Source organism: Antechinus flavipes, chromosome X (assembly GCF_016432865.1).
Source record: "Antechinus flavipes isolate AdamAnt ecotype Samford, QLD, Australia chromosome X, AdamAnt_v2, whole genome shotgun sequence".
NCBI lineage: Eukaryota > Metazoa > Chordata > Mammalia > Dasyuromorphia > Dasyuridae > Antechinus > Antechinus flavipes.
The window spans coordinates 85,173,228-85,187,925 of NC_067404.1; the positions used below are offsets into that span (position 1 = coordinate 85,173,228).

Sequence of the window (14,698 nt, forward strand, 5' to 3'; positions counted from 1 at the left end):
TGTCTTCAACAATGAGATGATTCAGACTAGTTCCAATGGTCTTGTGATGAAGAGAGCCATTTGCACTCAGACAGAGGACAGAGGACTGAGTGTGGATCACAACACCCAAGAGTATTTTCACCTTTTTGTTGTTGTTTGCTTGCATTTTTTTTTCTTTTGGATCTGATTTTTCTTGTGCAGCATGATAAATGTGGAGATATGTATAGTACAATGCACATGTTTAACCTATATAGGATTACTTACCATCTAAGGGAGGGGGGGAAATTGGAACACAAGGTTTTGCAAGGGTCATTGTTGAAGAATTATCCATGCCAATGTTTTGAAAATAAAAATCTTTAATAAAAAGAATAATAATAAACCAGTTTACACAAGGTGAGGGAAGGAGGGGCAGAGGTTGGAATGATGACATAGGGAGGCTGGGCTTGGATTGTCTAGGACTTTGGTAGCCTGGTGTGATGCTGGGTTGAGGGCTGGGGACTCTATACTGGCTGGGCCCCTGTCTTGCTGCTGGGCCCCAGTTTCAACCTCTTTATTCAGTCAAACAGTGGATTCAGAGAAGCGCCTAGAAAGACTGAGCCTCGATTTTCAGTGGCGGACTAGTCAATGAAAGCTAGAAGAAAAGTGCTTGACTCCTCCAGTGGAAAAACCTTTCATACATTTCCCTTTTCTCTAAGGCCCAGCTTCTTAAACTATGGGTTGTGACCCCATATAGGGTCATGTAACTGAAGGTGAGTCATGAAATTCTTTACCATCAGTAAATGTTTGATTTTATTTTCTAAACCCATACACAGAGGGTCATGAAAAAAAATCTCTTGGGCAAAAAGAGGTCAAGAGTGAACAAAGTTTAAGAAGCCCTGGTCTAAGGAATCTTGTGAAGCTTTTGTTTTTCTGTCACTTTACAGGATGTACATTTGGGTCAGCTGGCATTTGGTGGTACGAATCCCTGAAATCCAGGGTCCACAACTACTTTGATCTGTAAAGACAAATTGGTTGGATAGCTTGTGGCTTCAGAAAGCCAGTTAACAAGTGGTAGAACGAATGATCTTGTCATGATGAGAGCCATGTACACCTAGAGAGAGGCCTTTGGGAACTGAGGGTGGACCACAACACAGCATTCTCACTCTTTTTGTTGTGGTTTGCTTGCATTTTGTTTTCTTTCTCCATTTTTTTGATCTGATTTTTCTTGTGCAGCAAGATAACTGTATAAATATGTATGCATAGATTGGATTTAACATATTTCTTCCATGTTGTGTTTAACATATATTAGACTACTTGCCATCTAGGGGTGGGGGCAAGGGGGAAAAATTGGAACATAAGGTTTTGCTAGGGTCAGTGTTGAAACAATTGTCCTTGCATATGTTTTGAAAATAAAAAAAAAAAAAAAAACTTGGGGCAGCTAGGTGGCAGTGAATAGAGCACCAGTCCTGAAGTCAGGAGGACCCGAGTTCAAATATGGTCTCAGGCACTTAACGTGTCCTAGCTGTGTGACCCTGGGCAAGTCACTTATCCCCAATTGTCTCAGAAAAAGAAAAGAAAAAACTTAGATTAAAGAAAAAAAGTGGTGGAACACTTATCTGATGGCCATCAAACTGTGACAGAAACCATAGTTGCCAGTGTATTCTGATTATTCCTTCCAGAGGTCAGTGATCAAGTACTTCCTATCCAATTTAGCTCTCCCCCCCCCCCCCGCCCACCACCCCATGGTGCTCTCCACTCTCAGCCATTTCTCCATGGTGGTAAACATGAAGCCAGAAGCCCAGGTCTAGTCACCTGCAGGGCCTTGAGCTGCAGTGATATTCCCGGATGTTTGTCTGCGGTAGGAAGTGAATTCAGAGAAGTTTGGCAAAATAAATGTTTCTGTCTCTTAAGGGGCAGAGTGCCCCCCCCCCCGATTTTAGAGAGGATCATCTCCTATTCTTTGATTTCTCCTGGTCCTGCCCCCTGTCAATGCTATGCCCCATTCCTTGGGATGTAATATTTGTTGTTTGCGGTCGAAGTTCTACGTTTTTACGCCAGTATTTCTGGGCTGCAGTGGAGAAGGTTGGGGGTGGGGTGGGGTAGAGAGGTTCAGCGCCATAGCCTGAGAGATAAGAAGCATTGGATGTTGGGAGTGGGGGAGAAATAGGCGAGTCACACTGGAAACCAAAGCTCGGACACTCTGGCTAGTCGGGATTGTCCGAATCCCTTCTTGAGGGGCCGCTGTCCCCCAGGAAGGTTGGACTGGATGGTCACTGAAGCCTCTTGCGGCCCTGACCTTCTATGGTCCTAAGCCCCCCCTTTCCTTCAGGGAGGGAAGGGCTAGAGCATCATTAGGAGCTGGCGTAGGACTGCGGGGAAGAGGTACCACGCTTGCGCTGACAGGAGAAGCAGGAGGGAGGGAGGAGCAAGCCCCAGGCTGAAGGAGGAGGAGGATGGCAGCTCTGCCGCCACCGCTGGTCACCTTGCTTTGGATCGGGGTCCTGTCTCTCCCAACGGCGACCCATGGCGCGCCCGTTGCCCAGGTATTGCCAGGACCCAGATGTCCCCGGGCCCGAGCGAGGGAAGGAGCGGGCTGTGCTAGGAAGGGCCCGCCGGCCAATGACCCTGGGAGGAGAGCGCCTTGTTAGGGTTACCGCATGTGGCCGAGCAGCGAGCAGCGGAGGGAGGAGGGAGGAGCCGGAGCAGAGCTCGGAGCTGTCCGAGGTTCTGGAGGAAAGGGAAAAGGCCGCGCAGGGGAAGGGATTTGGGCGTGGGGCCACACCTGCGGGATCGTGGCAAGCGTCTGGCTCGTGATTCTTGGGCCTTGAGGGTGCGGGGCTGGCGGGTGGATGTGACCGTTTCTGTCCTTTACGTCACGGTCACTCGTTGAGCAGCTGGATCCCGGCTGGGGCTGCATGAGGTCATGGGTTTGTCCAGTCAGAATATGTCTGATTACGTGCCTGCCTGTGACAGCCTGCATCTGCTTTCAGTTTTTTTTTTTTTTTTTTTTTTTGGGAGGGGGGCAAAGCATATCCTCCAACCCCCCAGTTCTTGCCCCATCTCCCTTCCCCCCTATATCTCTGAGCTCCTCCAAGCTGGTGTGTCTTGGGGATGGGGAAAGGGGGACGGCAAATTTGAAGGTCGAGGTCATGGCTCCCCCGGGGTCTGCTCTTTTCTCGTTGGCTCTTGTGAGGGGCTTGGAGATCGGGGGACCGAGCAGCTCCTTTTCGATTGCGTTTTTCGTTAAGATTCTCGTGCCGTCCATTTTTACGTCACACTCATTTCCATATCTTTCCCTTCTCAGGCACGAGTATCATTTCTTTTCTTGCCTGTGATATGAAAAAGGCAGCTTCTGCCACAGCCCAGGCTTCCATATTGGCCTGGGGACCCTCTCTGCTGTACTTTGAGGGAGGCTCTGAAGAGCCCGGATCATACAAATGACTTTTAGCAAAAGGTGCCCCCCCCCCCCCGCCCTGAGGTATTTGACAACTGTGGGGGATTTTCTCTGTGGGGGTGTAGATTTCTTTATAGAGCTTCTGCCGGTCCTTGCAGAAGTGATCCAAGACCAGATTGCTGGAGCAGGAGGTGAGCCATGGGCAAGAGAGTCCGACTGGGGCTCAAGGATTTGGATGCTGACCCAGTTTTATCTTTATGACCTTGGGCGAGTCACTTTCCCTCCAATCCCCACCCCCCCCACCCCCCCCTCCCCCCTTCATTTCTTCACCTTGTGAGCAAGGAATTGGTTATACCATGTGGTCCGGAAGGATTTTTCTGGATTGAAAGATGACCAATATATCATTATATATTCCATATATCATGGCCACATGGCCATTTCCCAGTACCAGAAACTTGGCAGAGAGCTGTGAAGCTATCCCTGGCCCTGCTCTTTGGTGGAGTCTCAAGCCTGGCATTTGTTCTTAGTTTTGGGGGAAGACAAGGGAATACCTCGAATTCACGCCCAAATCAGACATGGCCAAACCTTTTCGAGATGTCTCCTTTCTCCACAGAGGCCTCGATGGTCAGACACTTGCAAGTTTCCACTGATGTGAAAATGCCCTCATTTTTAGATCACCGGGGACAGTGAAGGGGGCTCTACACTTTAAGAAGGGAATTTGCAAGCAAGACAGAATTCAGCAGGCCACTGACATGACATGGGGGGGGGGGTGTGGAGGGGCGGGGAGAGGAAGGGAGTCCTGACCTCAGAGCAAAAGATTGTAGATGAGTTGGAAGAACCGATGATGGAAAAGGGAAAACTGAAGGGGGGGCCCATGTGCCAAGCTGCCCTCGTTCATGCGATTGGCAGTCGTGGACAAGAGGATTTCGATTTTTGGTCCAAAGACAGGAACGGGGGCTACAGGTGGTGGAGGCCACGGGTATGGGAGGCCACAGTGGGTGGGTACAGAGGCACATCTAGGCTTGCAGATGTCAAGAAGGGCTTCTTACCCACTCTCTCCCTAAGTGGAACGGGCCACCTCAAGGCATGGTGGTCACTTTTTTGCCAGTAGCCTGGCAAATGGTCAACACTCAGCTGTCAGGTACATGGTAATTGGGGGTTTCTGATGCAGGGACCGAGTAGAGGAGGTGGGTCTTTGGGATAACATGTCCATTCTTGCTTCATGTGCCCTGAACATCTCTTTCCGGATCCCACAGCCCCGGGCCCAGCCTTTCTCTTGGAACCTTGCGCAAATAGTGAGGGTCCTACAGTCGGAGTGGCCGCCAGGTTCCCCCAAAGCGGCCCTGCTGGGCCAGGCCCTAGAGCAGCTTGTGGAGGCAGAGGCTGGGCGGCAGGAGTGGGAACGGGAAAACAAGGCCAAATCTGCCGCCCTGGCCCAGTTCCTCTTGCGCCTGTGGGGCAGCTCCCATCTTGAGCCTGAAGTCAACATGGAGGAGCCGCCGGCACTTGATCCCAAGACCCAGGCCCAGGCCCAGGATGAGACAGCCGAATCCAACCAGGCACTACTCAGGTATCACCGAGGGAGAGGAGGATGGGGGTGTGTGTGTGTGTGTGTGGGTATGTGGGTGGGTGGGTGCACGAGTGCCAGCACTAAGGACTTTGGGATCTTTCCATCTGCAGGTCCCTGATAAGCCGGCTCTTGGCCAAGATATCAGAGGCCCAAATGGCTTCCACCCTGGTCCGGGGGGAACCGTGGCCTCTGCAACGCCGTCGCCTGCGCCGGGATCTAGGGCCGGGTCCCGCTTCCAAGCCACAGGGGACCGCACCTCTCCACCTGAGCCGCCTGGAGGCCTTGGGAGCCAAGGGCAGGGCTCAGGGCCGTCGGGGGCTGCCACTTGCTCCCACCCACTACTGGCCAGAATAACAGGGTCTCCATTCCTCTAAGGCTTCTGGCTTCCCCCCTCTCTTCTCGTCACGCATGTTCTCCCCTCCCCCTCCCCCTTCCCACCTCAGCATCCGAGCTTAATAAAGCAAGCAAAGCAGAGTCTGTCTCGTGTCTAGTATCTGCCCCTCTAGCCGGGCCTCTTCTGGGGGCCACCCGTCACCTTCATTCCCAGTCTCTTCCCACCAGCTCCCTGGGGGAGGAGGCCGGCCTGCTCGGTGCTACCTCCCCACTACCTCCCCACGGTGGCACTTTTGAACCCACCCTCCTCCCTCAAAGACCCCTCCCACAGAGTACAAAATAGGCAGGCAGGATGCCGGTGCTTTTAGGGTTCTGCTTTATTTTATTTTGGGAGGCCAGTGTGTTGGCTAGAGAGCCACGGGAATCACAACAACAATTCAGAGGGACGACAGCTTAAGGGAGGTGGTGGGGCAATGGGCCGTCACAGCACCCCTGGCATCTCCTCCCCAAATTTGGACAGGTACGCGGTGTTCTTGGCCTCCGTCAGAACCTAGATAAAGGCACAAGGGTCAGGGAGCCCTTCTCGACACCCGGCCCCTGGGACCCAACCAGTCACGACTCACCTCATGGTTCACATAGGCCTGGCAAGCGTAACACCAGACCGACAGGTCGGCGTAGCTGAGGACCACTGGGTGGCCCGAGGCCTCGTGGTGTTGGAGCATGTGAGCCTGAATGTAGCGTCCACAATGAACCTAAAAGAAGCCAAGGAGGAGGGCGCCGTCATTTAGTCAGGGGCCTATTATACACCGGGCCCCCTACCGACATTTATGCCTTTTCCGAAACCCTTTACGCTGCGTTTTCTTTTCGTGACCACCGGGGAGGGGGCAAATCAAGGTAGGCAGAAGTGAAGGCAGTCGCTAGGAATCCCAAGCCTCTGGGCACTGGGGTGCCCCCAAGGATGAAGGCAAGCCCTTCGGCTGCCCGGGACTCCCAATGTCACCTCTCTTCCCTACGTCTGGGTCCTTCCGTGTACCATCTGCCAGCCCCGCCCATCTCCCCAGGCCCACCTGATAGCAAGACAGACAGAGCCAGTTCTCCATGTGGGTGCCGCAATCTTGGCACGCCTGGGTTGCGTCCAGGCCCCCCTCAGGCACCGAGCGCACAGTCATCAGGTGTGGACACCAGGCCAATGGGGTCACAGCATAGAACACGGTCTGAAAGGTCGTGCCAGATGGCGATGAACCTGAAGTCCAGCAAGGGGTGTGATCCCCCCCACCTCCATCACTTGGGGATGGGACAGAGAGACTCACCCCCTCAGCAGCAAATTCATCCCCCACCATTGGGGTCCCTCCCCCAGCCGCCTCCCCAAGCAGGCCAGGATCCTCATGGTCCTCTTCTTTGGAAACGGTGGGCTCGGCCTCCGGCTCCCCAGAAGCGTGGGTCCCGAGCCGCAGGGACTCCAGGCCCAGGGTCTCCTCAGATGCGGGGGATGGAGGCTGTTCCTCTAGCTTTGGTCCTATGGTCAGCACCACTGGGGGGCTCTCTTCGGGAGGCCTCTGCCTCAGGGCACTCTCCTCCTCAGCCGGCTGCAAGGCGGTCTCCTCCTCTTCTTCTTCTTCCTCTGTGTCAACTGCCGGGGGACAGGGGACGAAGCAATCAGACCCTACCCCGCCAACTCCCCCACAGCCCCTACCGAAGTTGGGCTCACCAGTAAGCCGAAGGCACTGCCAGTACTTCTGGTGGACCTGGGCGACCTCAGCCAGCGAGACGAAAGTCCCGGGCAACGGGGGCCGAAGCCAAGGGAACAGCGGGGGCGGGTCGCCCAGAAGGGTCCGAGTACAAGCAGCCATGGAGTCTGAGATGGAGCTTAAGTTGTAGCCACCCTAGAGTTAGGGGAAGACAGGCAGGTGGGTCTGGAGTCTGAGTGAGGACTGCACCACCACCCAAGGCAAGGAAGGATGTGGCAAAGGGAGGCGGCCCAGTCCCACGGGGATTGTACCTCGAGGACCAGAGCCACGTGGCCTCCGGCCAGCCCCATCAGCAGGTGAGTCATGTGGGCATAGCCCTCCGGGGAGACCAGGCAGCCTCCCAGGGGGTCCCCACGAGCAGCATCGAAGCCAGCAGACACCAGCACCAGCTCAGGGTTGAACTGGGAGACAAATCAAAGAGGGGCATTAGCGGCGGTCACCCCGCCTGGCTCCCCCCACCCCCGCTGCCCCATGTGGCTTCCCCCAGTCACCAGCCTCACCTCGTAGGCGATGGGCATCACGATATGGTGCATGGCACTGAGGTAGTCGGAGTCTCCGAGCCGGGGCCCGTTCCACGCCACGTTGACGGTGAAGCCCTCGCCCCGGCCCCGGCCCACACATTTGCTAGCAGCATCCTCGGCCATGGGAAAGAAGGTGCCGTGGTCGTAGCGGTGCAGGGACACGTAGAGCACGCTAGGAGGGGAACAGCTGGTCAGGAGGCGGAGCTGGGCCCCTCAGGCACCCTGGCCTGGGCTCCCCAGCTCTCCTGGGACCTTACCTCGGGTCCTCCTCAAATATGTGCTGCGTCCCGTTGCCGTGATGAATGTCCCAGTCCACAATCAGGATTCTGGAAAGAGGGGGTGCGAGGAGCTAGTTTTTCGGATCTTTCCCGGCTCCCCTTACACTCGGCGGCTTTTTTGTGGCCCGGCCCCGTGGGCGGTCGGGTTGGTGACATCGCAGGACCACTGAGGACCCCGCTTCTCTCCCGATGGAAACCCAACCGAGCCGGGGTCACGGGCGCCCTGCCTTCGAGGGTGAAGGCCAACAGCACACCTCTCACCCGCTCCGGCTCCCCTCGCCCCGGGTCCTCCTCACCCTCCTGCCTCAGTCATACTCACCGAAGGGCTCGGCCAACCATGTCCTGGGCGTGGCGAGCGGCCACGGCCACGGAATTGAAGAAGCAGAAACCGCAGGCGGCATCTCTCTCGGCGTGGTGGCCCGGTGGGCGGATGATGGCCAACCCATTGTGCACCTGTGTGAGGGCCAAAGACCGAAGGTTCACCTCACTTCTCATCTCTTTCCTCTGTCCTTTCCGCCCCTGCCCCTGGCCCGGAGCCCCTTCTCTTCCCCTACGTGCCTCCCCGGTCAAGATGGCCTCCACTAAACGGCAAGCAGCTCCAGCAGCCAGCTGGGCACAGTCGAAGGACTGGGAGGACATGTAGATGGAGTTGTAATTCTCGCCCTCCCGGTGCAGGTCGCGGGGCTTCAGGTGGCTCGTGGCCCGGATCCGGTCAATGTACTCCTCGCTGCGGAGGGAGGAGAGAGACGGGAAGGGAAGTCGGCAGGCGAGCGCCAGCAGAGGCGCAAAGAAAGCCGACGGGGAGGGGCGGACGAGGGCGGCCTCTACCTGTGGCAGTTGAGCAGCTCGTGGAGCGTGGCGCAGCGAGCGGGCAAGGAGACACAGCGAGGAGTCAGGCCGAGCTCCAGGTGGCGCTGAGCTATGTGGGCGATGCGTTCGGGCCGCTCCGGATGGTGGCTGGGGAAGGGTTGGGAGGGGTCACCCAAGGGAAGGGAGGGCACAGGCCCCCCAGCAAACGGCCCCCTCAGCCACCAAGCCGACCCTGGTACCTGTCCCACATGTTGAAATGCTCCATCATCCTGGCGTCATACACCAGGCCCGTTCGGTTCATGGCCATAGGCAGGCCCTGGTCCAGGGGCTTCCCCAGCATCTCAAGATCAGGCATGGGGCCTAGGTTCATGTCCCGGTAATCTTCTTTTAAGTCATCAGGGGCAGGCTCTGTTATGAGTGGGGGTGGGGGTCAAAGGATCACAGATTTAAAGCTCAAGATCATGTAATCCCACCTAGGAGGGGCAAAGGACTTATCCAAGGGCAAGCCACCGTTTATAGCCAGGCTCTCCACAACACTAAGTGGCCCTATAGGGCTGTGGGGGGAAGAGTCGCTACCCCTGGCGGTCCACCCATCCCCAGCCTTAGCTACCAGTGGACTTGCTTGGCTCCTCCTTCCTCCCGGCCCATCCCCCTCATTCCTCACTCACCCCCTTCTCCCCCCAGTGCAGACCCCTTCCCCGTTGAGCTCAGAGGGCTGAGACCCCGGACACCTTCGGATAGGAATGGGCAAAGGAAGTGGGGAACAGTCCTTTCGGACCGCTAGCCCTCCTGTGGCCCCTCGACCCTGTCAGTTGCCTCACTTACGAAACCTCGGGATGCCCTTCCAGAAAGGCTTCTGAGCAGCCAGAGTACAGGACATGGACTCCAGGGCACTGCCAGTTGGGAGAACAAGAGCAATCACAGGAAACTAGGAAATGGCAGAGCTGAAAGGGATGCGACGGCGGCTAGTCTGACGCTCTCACGGTACGGAGATGGGACAAGCGGGGACTCAAAAGCTGAGAAAGGCCGAGCCCCTACGGGTCACCTATTACGGTCCCCAAAGAGTAGAGCGATGTGGCCCAGAGCGACAGCCAGCCAGGGGTCTCTGGGGGATTGGAGGGGCCAGGGGTAGGGACTCCATCTCTCACCTGAAGCAGGGAATGCAAGGTGTTTCCAGCAAGGGACATGGGTCTCCCAGGAGGGTCTGGAGAGTGGCACTGACTCCCAGAGCAAGGGAACGCAAGTTGTAGCCACCCTGCAGGACAGGAGATGTGACTCAGAGATGGAAAGCCAATCGGAGGGGATCGGGCGCCCTCCAGGGTAAACCAAAGTCATCTCACAGACCCCTCGCGAGAAAGGGGGAGTACGTGGAGAACAAGGGAGGAACAGAATGAGCCCGTGCAATAGGATGGAAAAAGGCAGAGGGGAAGGGGCAGGGGAAACACAATGTCTCAGCCTCCACCCCATAATGCCTTCACCCAGATTAGACCTCGTCCCCTTCCCAGATCCCATAAGCAAGGCCCTGAAGGCCGTCACGGGAGGAAATGTGATGACAAGACAGAGAGGAGAAAGATGTGGACAGACATAGAGACAATCCTTCACCTCGAGAGACAGAATCAGCCTTCCCTTAGCCAGACTCATGAGCAAGTGAGTGAGGTGGGCAAACCCCCCTGGAGTGACTGCCATCTCTCCCTGGGGAAAGAAAAAAGGAGGAGCTCACCGCCGTGCTGAGATCTCCCCGCATCTCGCCTCTTCCCCCTCACCAGGGTGAGTGACAGCGACCCAGACCGAGATCCTGCTCTCCTTCTGTGTCCGATCTCGTCCCCCCTCGCCAAAGGGCCTACCTTGGGGTCCTCCAGCACAGCGTCAAAGCCAGCGGCCACCAGGACGATCTCGGGCTGAAACTGGAGACAACAGAGCGGGACAAAGAGAACGTGAGCCAAGGCATGTCCTGCTCCACCTGGCCCCACGCCAGATCCCGAGGTCCATTGGAAAGCTGCCTCCCAACTCTAAGCTCCGTGGGCTTTCCTTGGACTTCGCACCCCCTCCCCCCCGGCCTGAGCCACTTATCTTCTTCCCACTACCATCTCTGCTCTCCCCAACAAACTCAAGTCTTGCATGTGTCAAGCCTGGGAGCCCCGACTCCAACTCCATTCCAGACCTCACCACTCTGGCTCAGTCCCTCAGCGTCTGCCTTCCAGCCCTCCCAATACTCTCCTGTTTAAGGGATCCCCCACAGGTTCCATTACCTCCAGAGCGATGGGCAGCAGCACATGTAAGAAGGAGCTGATGTAATCCCCATCCCTCATCCCCACCTGGGAGGGAAACAGCCAGACAGAGAAAGACAGAGTGAGCATGTGCACGTGGGAAGGCCTATTAGGCCAGGGCCTTCTCCAAGTGCCAGGGGCCTGACCTGGTTCCAAGGCACGTTGACTGTGTATCCCTGACCCTTGCCATTGCCCGTTGCCCGCCAGTCAGAAGCTTTTAGGTGGGGCCAGAATCGGCCCTGTTCGTAGCGGTGAACAGAGAAGTAGAGGACGCTGGAGAAGGAAAAGGAGTACTGAAGAGTAGGGGGCTGGGGGGGGGGGGCAGGGGAAGGGATCCCCAGCCCTCTAGTATACTAAGGGGAAGGCCCACTCTGAATATACCTGGGGTCCTGCTCGAAGATGAACTGTGTGCCTTGCCCGTGGTGGACATCCCAATCCACAATGAGTACCCTGCAAAAGGTTGAGAGTGCCCTGAGAATTCATCTGCTATTTGGGGAAGTAGGGGTTTATCACCGGGCCAAGCCTCGGTGGGCAGACTCCTCAGAAAGCCCATACTGCCCCCAGCCTCACCCCAGCCTCACCGTGGGACATGGTGCTTTTTCTGGGCATAACGGGCAGCAATGGCCACGTTGTTGAACATGCAGTAGCCGTTCATGCTGTCACGTTGGGCATGATGGCCAGGAGGCCTAGGACCAGAGGACCAAACACAGGATCAGAGGGGAACTGACTGAACGAATGATTGAATGAATCAGTGAAGGCGCTGATGGAAAGCAGAGCTCAGAACAAACTGCTTAAAAAAAAAAGCGGCAACGATGAACCCCTATGTGCACGTCAGTGCCATGGCACAAATGTGATAGTAGTGCGAGGGTCAGAGCCAGCGGAGTGAGGCTGCGTCTCACAAATGAACTGGACCAACGTCCACTTTCCAGAAATGGGCATGGAGCCAGATTCCCTCAGATAAGGAACAGAGGGATGGGATGAGGGGAGATAAGGTTGATCGTGCCTTCCACCTCCCCTCCCCAGCACCTACCTGACAAGAGCTAGTCCATTTCGGATGTCGCCTCCCATGAGGGCATCCACCAGCCGAAGCAGTGCCCCGGTAGCCAGGAGGGCACAAGGGAACGAGTTCTGTTCCAAGATTGGGGGGAGGTGGGGGGGGGTGTGTGTGAAGGAGAAACAAGGGACCAGTGTGAATGCAGAACAAAGTATAGAGAAGCAGAGGAGAAACAGGGCAGGGGGTGGGGTAGGGATGGTGATGAGGGAGACAGGAAGGTGGAGAAAAGAAAAGATGAAGAGAAAGAACCGAAACAAGATAAAAGGAAGGAAGAACAAATGAAAAGATAGAGAGGGAGAAAGAGACAAAGAGAAGGTGGGAGGAAAGAGAGAGAAAAGGTAATCAATTTTTGGGGTCTGTTTTTTTCTATCCCTGCCAATCTCCCAGAAGCACCAAGGTCTAAGGCTGGTGGCTCACCGGGTGTAGGTACACAGAATCATAGGTGTCCGAGAGGGCCCGACGCTCCATCTGAGTCATGTCCGGGGTGGATGACATTAGGTCCACGTATTCCTGGCTGTGATTCCACAGAAAGATGGATAAACGATTCTCCAGAGTCTTGGAGGGGTGGGGGTGGGGGTGGGAGTTTCCTTCCCAAGAAGGAAACTCCCCAAGGGAAAGAAGGGGGCTCAGTACTCAAGCTTTTCTGCTCACCTGTGGACAAGCTGCAGCTCCTGGGGAGTGGCTGGCTGGGCCTGTGGGAAGATACAGAAGCAAGGAGCAAATATGGGGGAGAAGTCCTTTATGGAAAGCCCTCTTGGGCTTTGGGGGACTCAGGCCAGAGGGAAATTGGGTCTGGAACAGAGCCCGAGCACCTCGGGTTTGCTGATAATTTGGAAGGGGAGAGAAACCTGGCCAGATGGAGAGGGAAGCGGTGAGAGTGCCAGCTTTCCTCACCAAGAGGCTATGCTCACCTCAATCGGGATACAGCGCTCAAGCAGACAGTCCCGGGACAGCTGCTGCTGCACGGCCTGAAGGCGTTCTGGGCGTTCAGGGAAACTAAGGAAAAAGAAAAGGGAAAAGACCGAGTCTGCCTTTGGCTCCTGGCTAATTGGGCACCCTTTCCTCAGGGCCTTTTCCAGGCTTACCTGTCATCCCAGGGGCAGCGGAAGCTGCCCATTCTCTCATCCAGCACCAGGCCTGTCCCAGAGGGTATTTCTGACTCGGCCTCGAGGTCCTAGAAGAGAATGATAAAAAAAAATTTAGAAGAAATGGAAAAGGAGGGAGGCACCCAAGGAGACCCTCTTGCCTCCAGGAGGAAGAGGAAAGCACCATTTGAAGAGGTTCAAGAGATCCCCAGGTTAAAGTCCAGAAGTCTTAAGTGGGGAATGAGAAAGAGGACTAAAGTGACCTAGGACCCCGGATTGAAATTGTGGAAGGAAGGGAACGAGATTATTCTTGTTTGTCCCTCATTTCTGAAGAGGCCCGGGACATCAGGGAGGGGAGGCCATGACATGGAAGGGAATTGCATCTGAGGGAGGGAGGGCCGGCAAGGACACCTGGCTCACTTGCCCCTCCAGAGCCATCTGGGTGCTGTGGCCAGAAAGAGATGGGATGGCTCAGATGGCCCCGGATGTAGTGGGAGGCCTCAGCCTTCCACAGGTCCGTTTGCCTGAGGCCACGCCCATTCAGAAATGAAGGCTGATCCCCTCCCCTCACTAGCTAGATCCAGAAAGATCTAAAGGAATAAGTAAAAGAAGGGATGGATCTGGGAGGGGCTTCCCCTCGGGGTTTCTGCCGCAGCAGAAATGACGTGATTTTTATTCAGTCGCAGTCCAGGCCTCAAAGCCCAAATGGGGGTTGGGGTTGAGCCTGGCCCCCCCCTCCCCCCGCCCCTCAGGTCCACGGGAATCAGAGGGAAGGGAGGGGCCCACACTCACTAGGTCCTGCAGGTTGGTCACCAGCTCTTGCTCAGACACCTGACTCAATTTCTTTGCTCGCCCTCTGCGTCGGGCCTCAGCCAAACCCGGGCTCGGCCGAGGGGCAGGGGACCCCTTCCGGCCGCCCCTCTTTTGCCCCTAGGGACGCCACAGACAGTCAATTCAGGCGGCGGGAGACAATGGTTCTTCAGTGGGGGCATCTCCCCTGCGCCCGCCCTCCCCCGCCAAGACCCTGAGCCCTGCCCTTCTCTTCTCCTCACGTTGGGGAGCCTCCCAGAAGCCCCAACCCTCATCCAACAGAACTGACCGTCATCCGGGTGCCTGAGGGTGAAGGATTCGGGCCGGGCTTCTCAGGCTGGGATGCCATGGGAGACTGGCTCGGGCCCACCAGGCGACCTGACCTGCGAGAGGTTTGATTCTCAGGCCGATCGCGCCCCCCGCCCCGCCCTCCCAACAATCCAAGCGCAGTTCCGTCACGTCCCCCTCCTCCCCTCGTCGGGGGCCACCGGTCTGCTCAGTCCATCGCCCCCCTCCCCCGGGGGTGGGCCCTCGGCCTCCGAATCAGCCCCGCCCCCTCCCTTTCCCCGCCCTTCTCACTGGGCTCCAGGCGGCCGCCGACCCTGCCTCCTCGGCTCTTCTTCACTCTTGGGGACCCCGCCTCCCCAAATTCGCGCTGGACGAGGGGGCAAAGGCCCAAGGCCCCCCCCCGCCCCCCGCCTCAGGCAGTCGGTAGCTTCAGCCCGAATCCGCGCGGAGCACGAGCAGCGCGCCGAACTCGGGTCACGTGCCGCTCGCCCCGTCACACGCCGCGATGGCACCACGTAACGTGCTGGCCGCCCAGGCCCCACCCCCACTCATTTGACGCACGCACGCACGCACAAAAAGCCA

General features: G+C 56.8%; 2 protein-coding genes across 4 annotated transcripts in view; one reads left to right on the top strand and one right to left on the bottom strand.

The window, feature by feature from the left end:
• Positions 1 to 5,396, top strand: part of PORCN (porcupine O-acyltransferase) — a 34,741-nt gene extending 29,345 nt beyond the window's left edge. For all 3 annotated transcript variants that reach the window (XM_051968039.1, XM_051968042.1, XM_051968040.1), the window contains 2 exons: positions 4,609 to 4,922; positions 5,033 to 5,396. The gene's annotated coding sequence lies outside the window, so the exon portion shown is untranslated. The remainder of the gene's footprint in view (positions 1 to 4,608; positions 4,923 to 5,032) is intronic.
• A 218-nt stretch (positions 5,397 to 5,614) lies between these two features.
• HDAC6 (histone deacetylase 6) lies at positions 5,615 to 14,650 on the bottom strand. The gene is made up of 28 exons (XM_051968037.1): positions 14,408 to 14,650; positions 14,118 to 14,211; positions 13,811 to 13,948; positions 13,019 to 13,107; positions 12,845 to 12,929; positions 12,585 to 12,625; positions 12,351 to 12,447; positions 11,910 to 12,007; positions 11,461 to 11,565; positions 11,261 to 11,329; positions 11,026 to 11,152; positions 10,862 to 10,927; positions 10,457 to 10,516; positions 10,215 to 10,304; positions 9,761 to 9,867; positions 9,438 to 9,505; positions 8,852 to 9,020; positions 8,631 to 8,759; positions 8,361 to 8,529; positions 8,122 to 8,255; positions 7,782 to 7,850; positions 7,504 to 7,696; positions 7,255 to 7,404; positions 6,964 to 7,138; positions 6,566 to 6,885; positions 6,323 to 6,469; positions 5,879 to 6,007; positions 5,615 to 5,805 (listed from the first exon to the last, which is right to left on the bottom strand). Exons 2-28 carry the CDS (start codon positions 14,175 to 14,177, stop codon positions 5,737 to 5,739), a joined length of 3,153 nt encoding a protein of 1,050 aa, XP_051823997.1. The 5' UTR covers positions 14,178 to 14,211; positions 14,408 to 14,650; the 3' UTR covers positions 5,615 to 5,736.
• Positions 14,651 to 14,698: the final 48 nt, after the last annotated feature.

Coding starts and splice junctions, on each gene's coding strand:
- HDAC6 (XM_051968037.1), bottom strand. CDS start 14,177: ATGGCATCCCAGCCTGAGAAGCCCGGCCCGAATCCTTCACCCTCAGGC. Junction 11,330..11,460: donor AAAAAGCACCATGTCCCACG/GTGAGGCTGGGG, acceptor AACCTTTTGCAG/GGTACTCATTGTGGATTGGG. Junction 7,139..7,254: donor ACGTGGCTCTGGTCCTCGAG/GTACAATCCCCG, acceptor CCCTAACTCTAG/GGTGGCTACAACTTAAGCTC.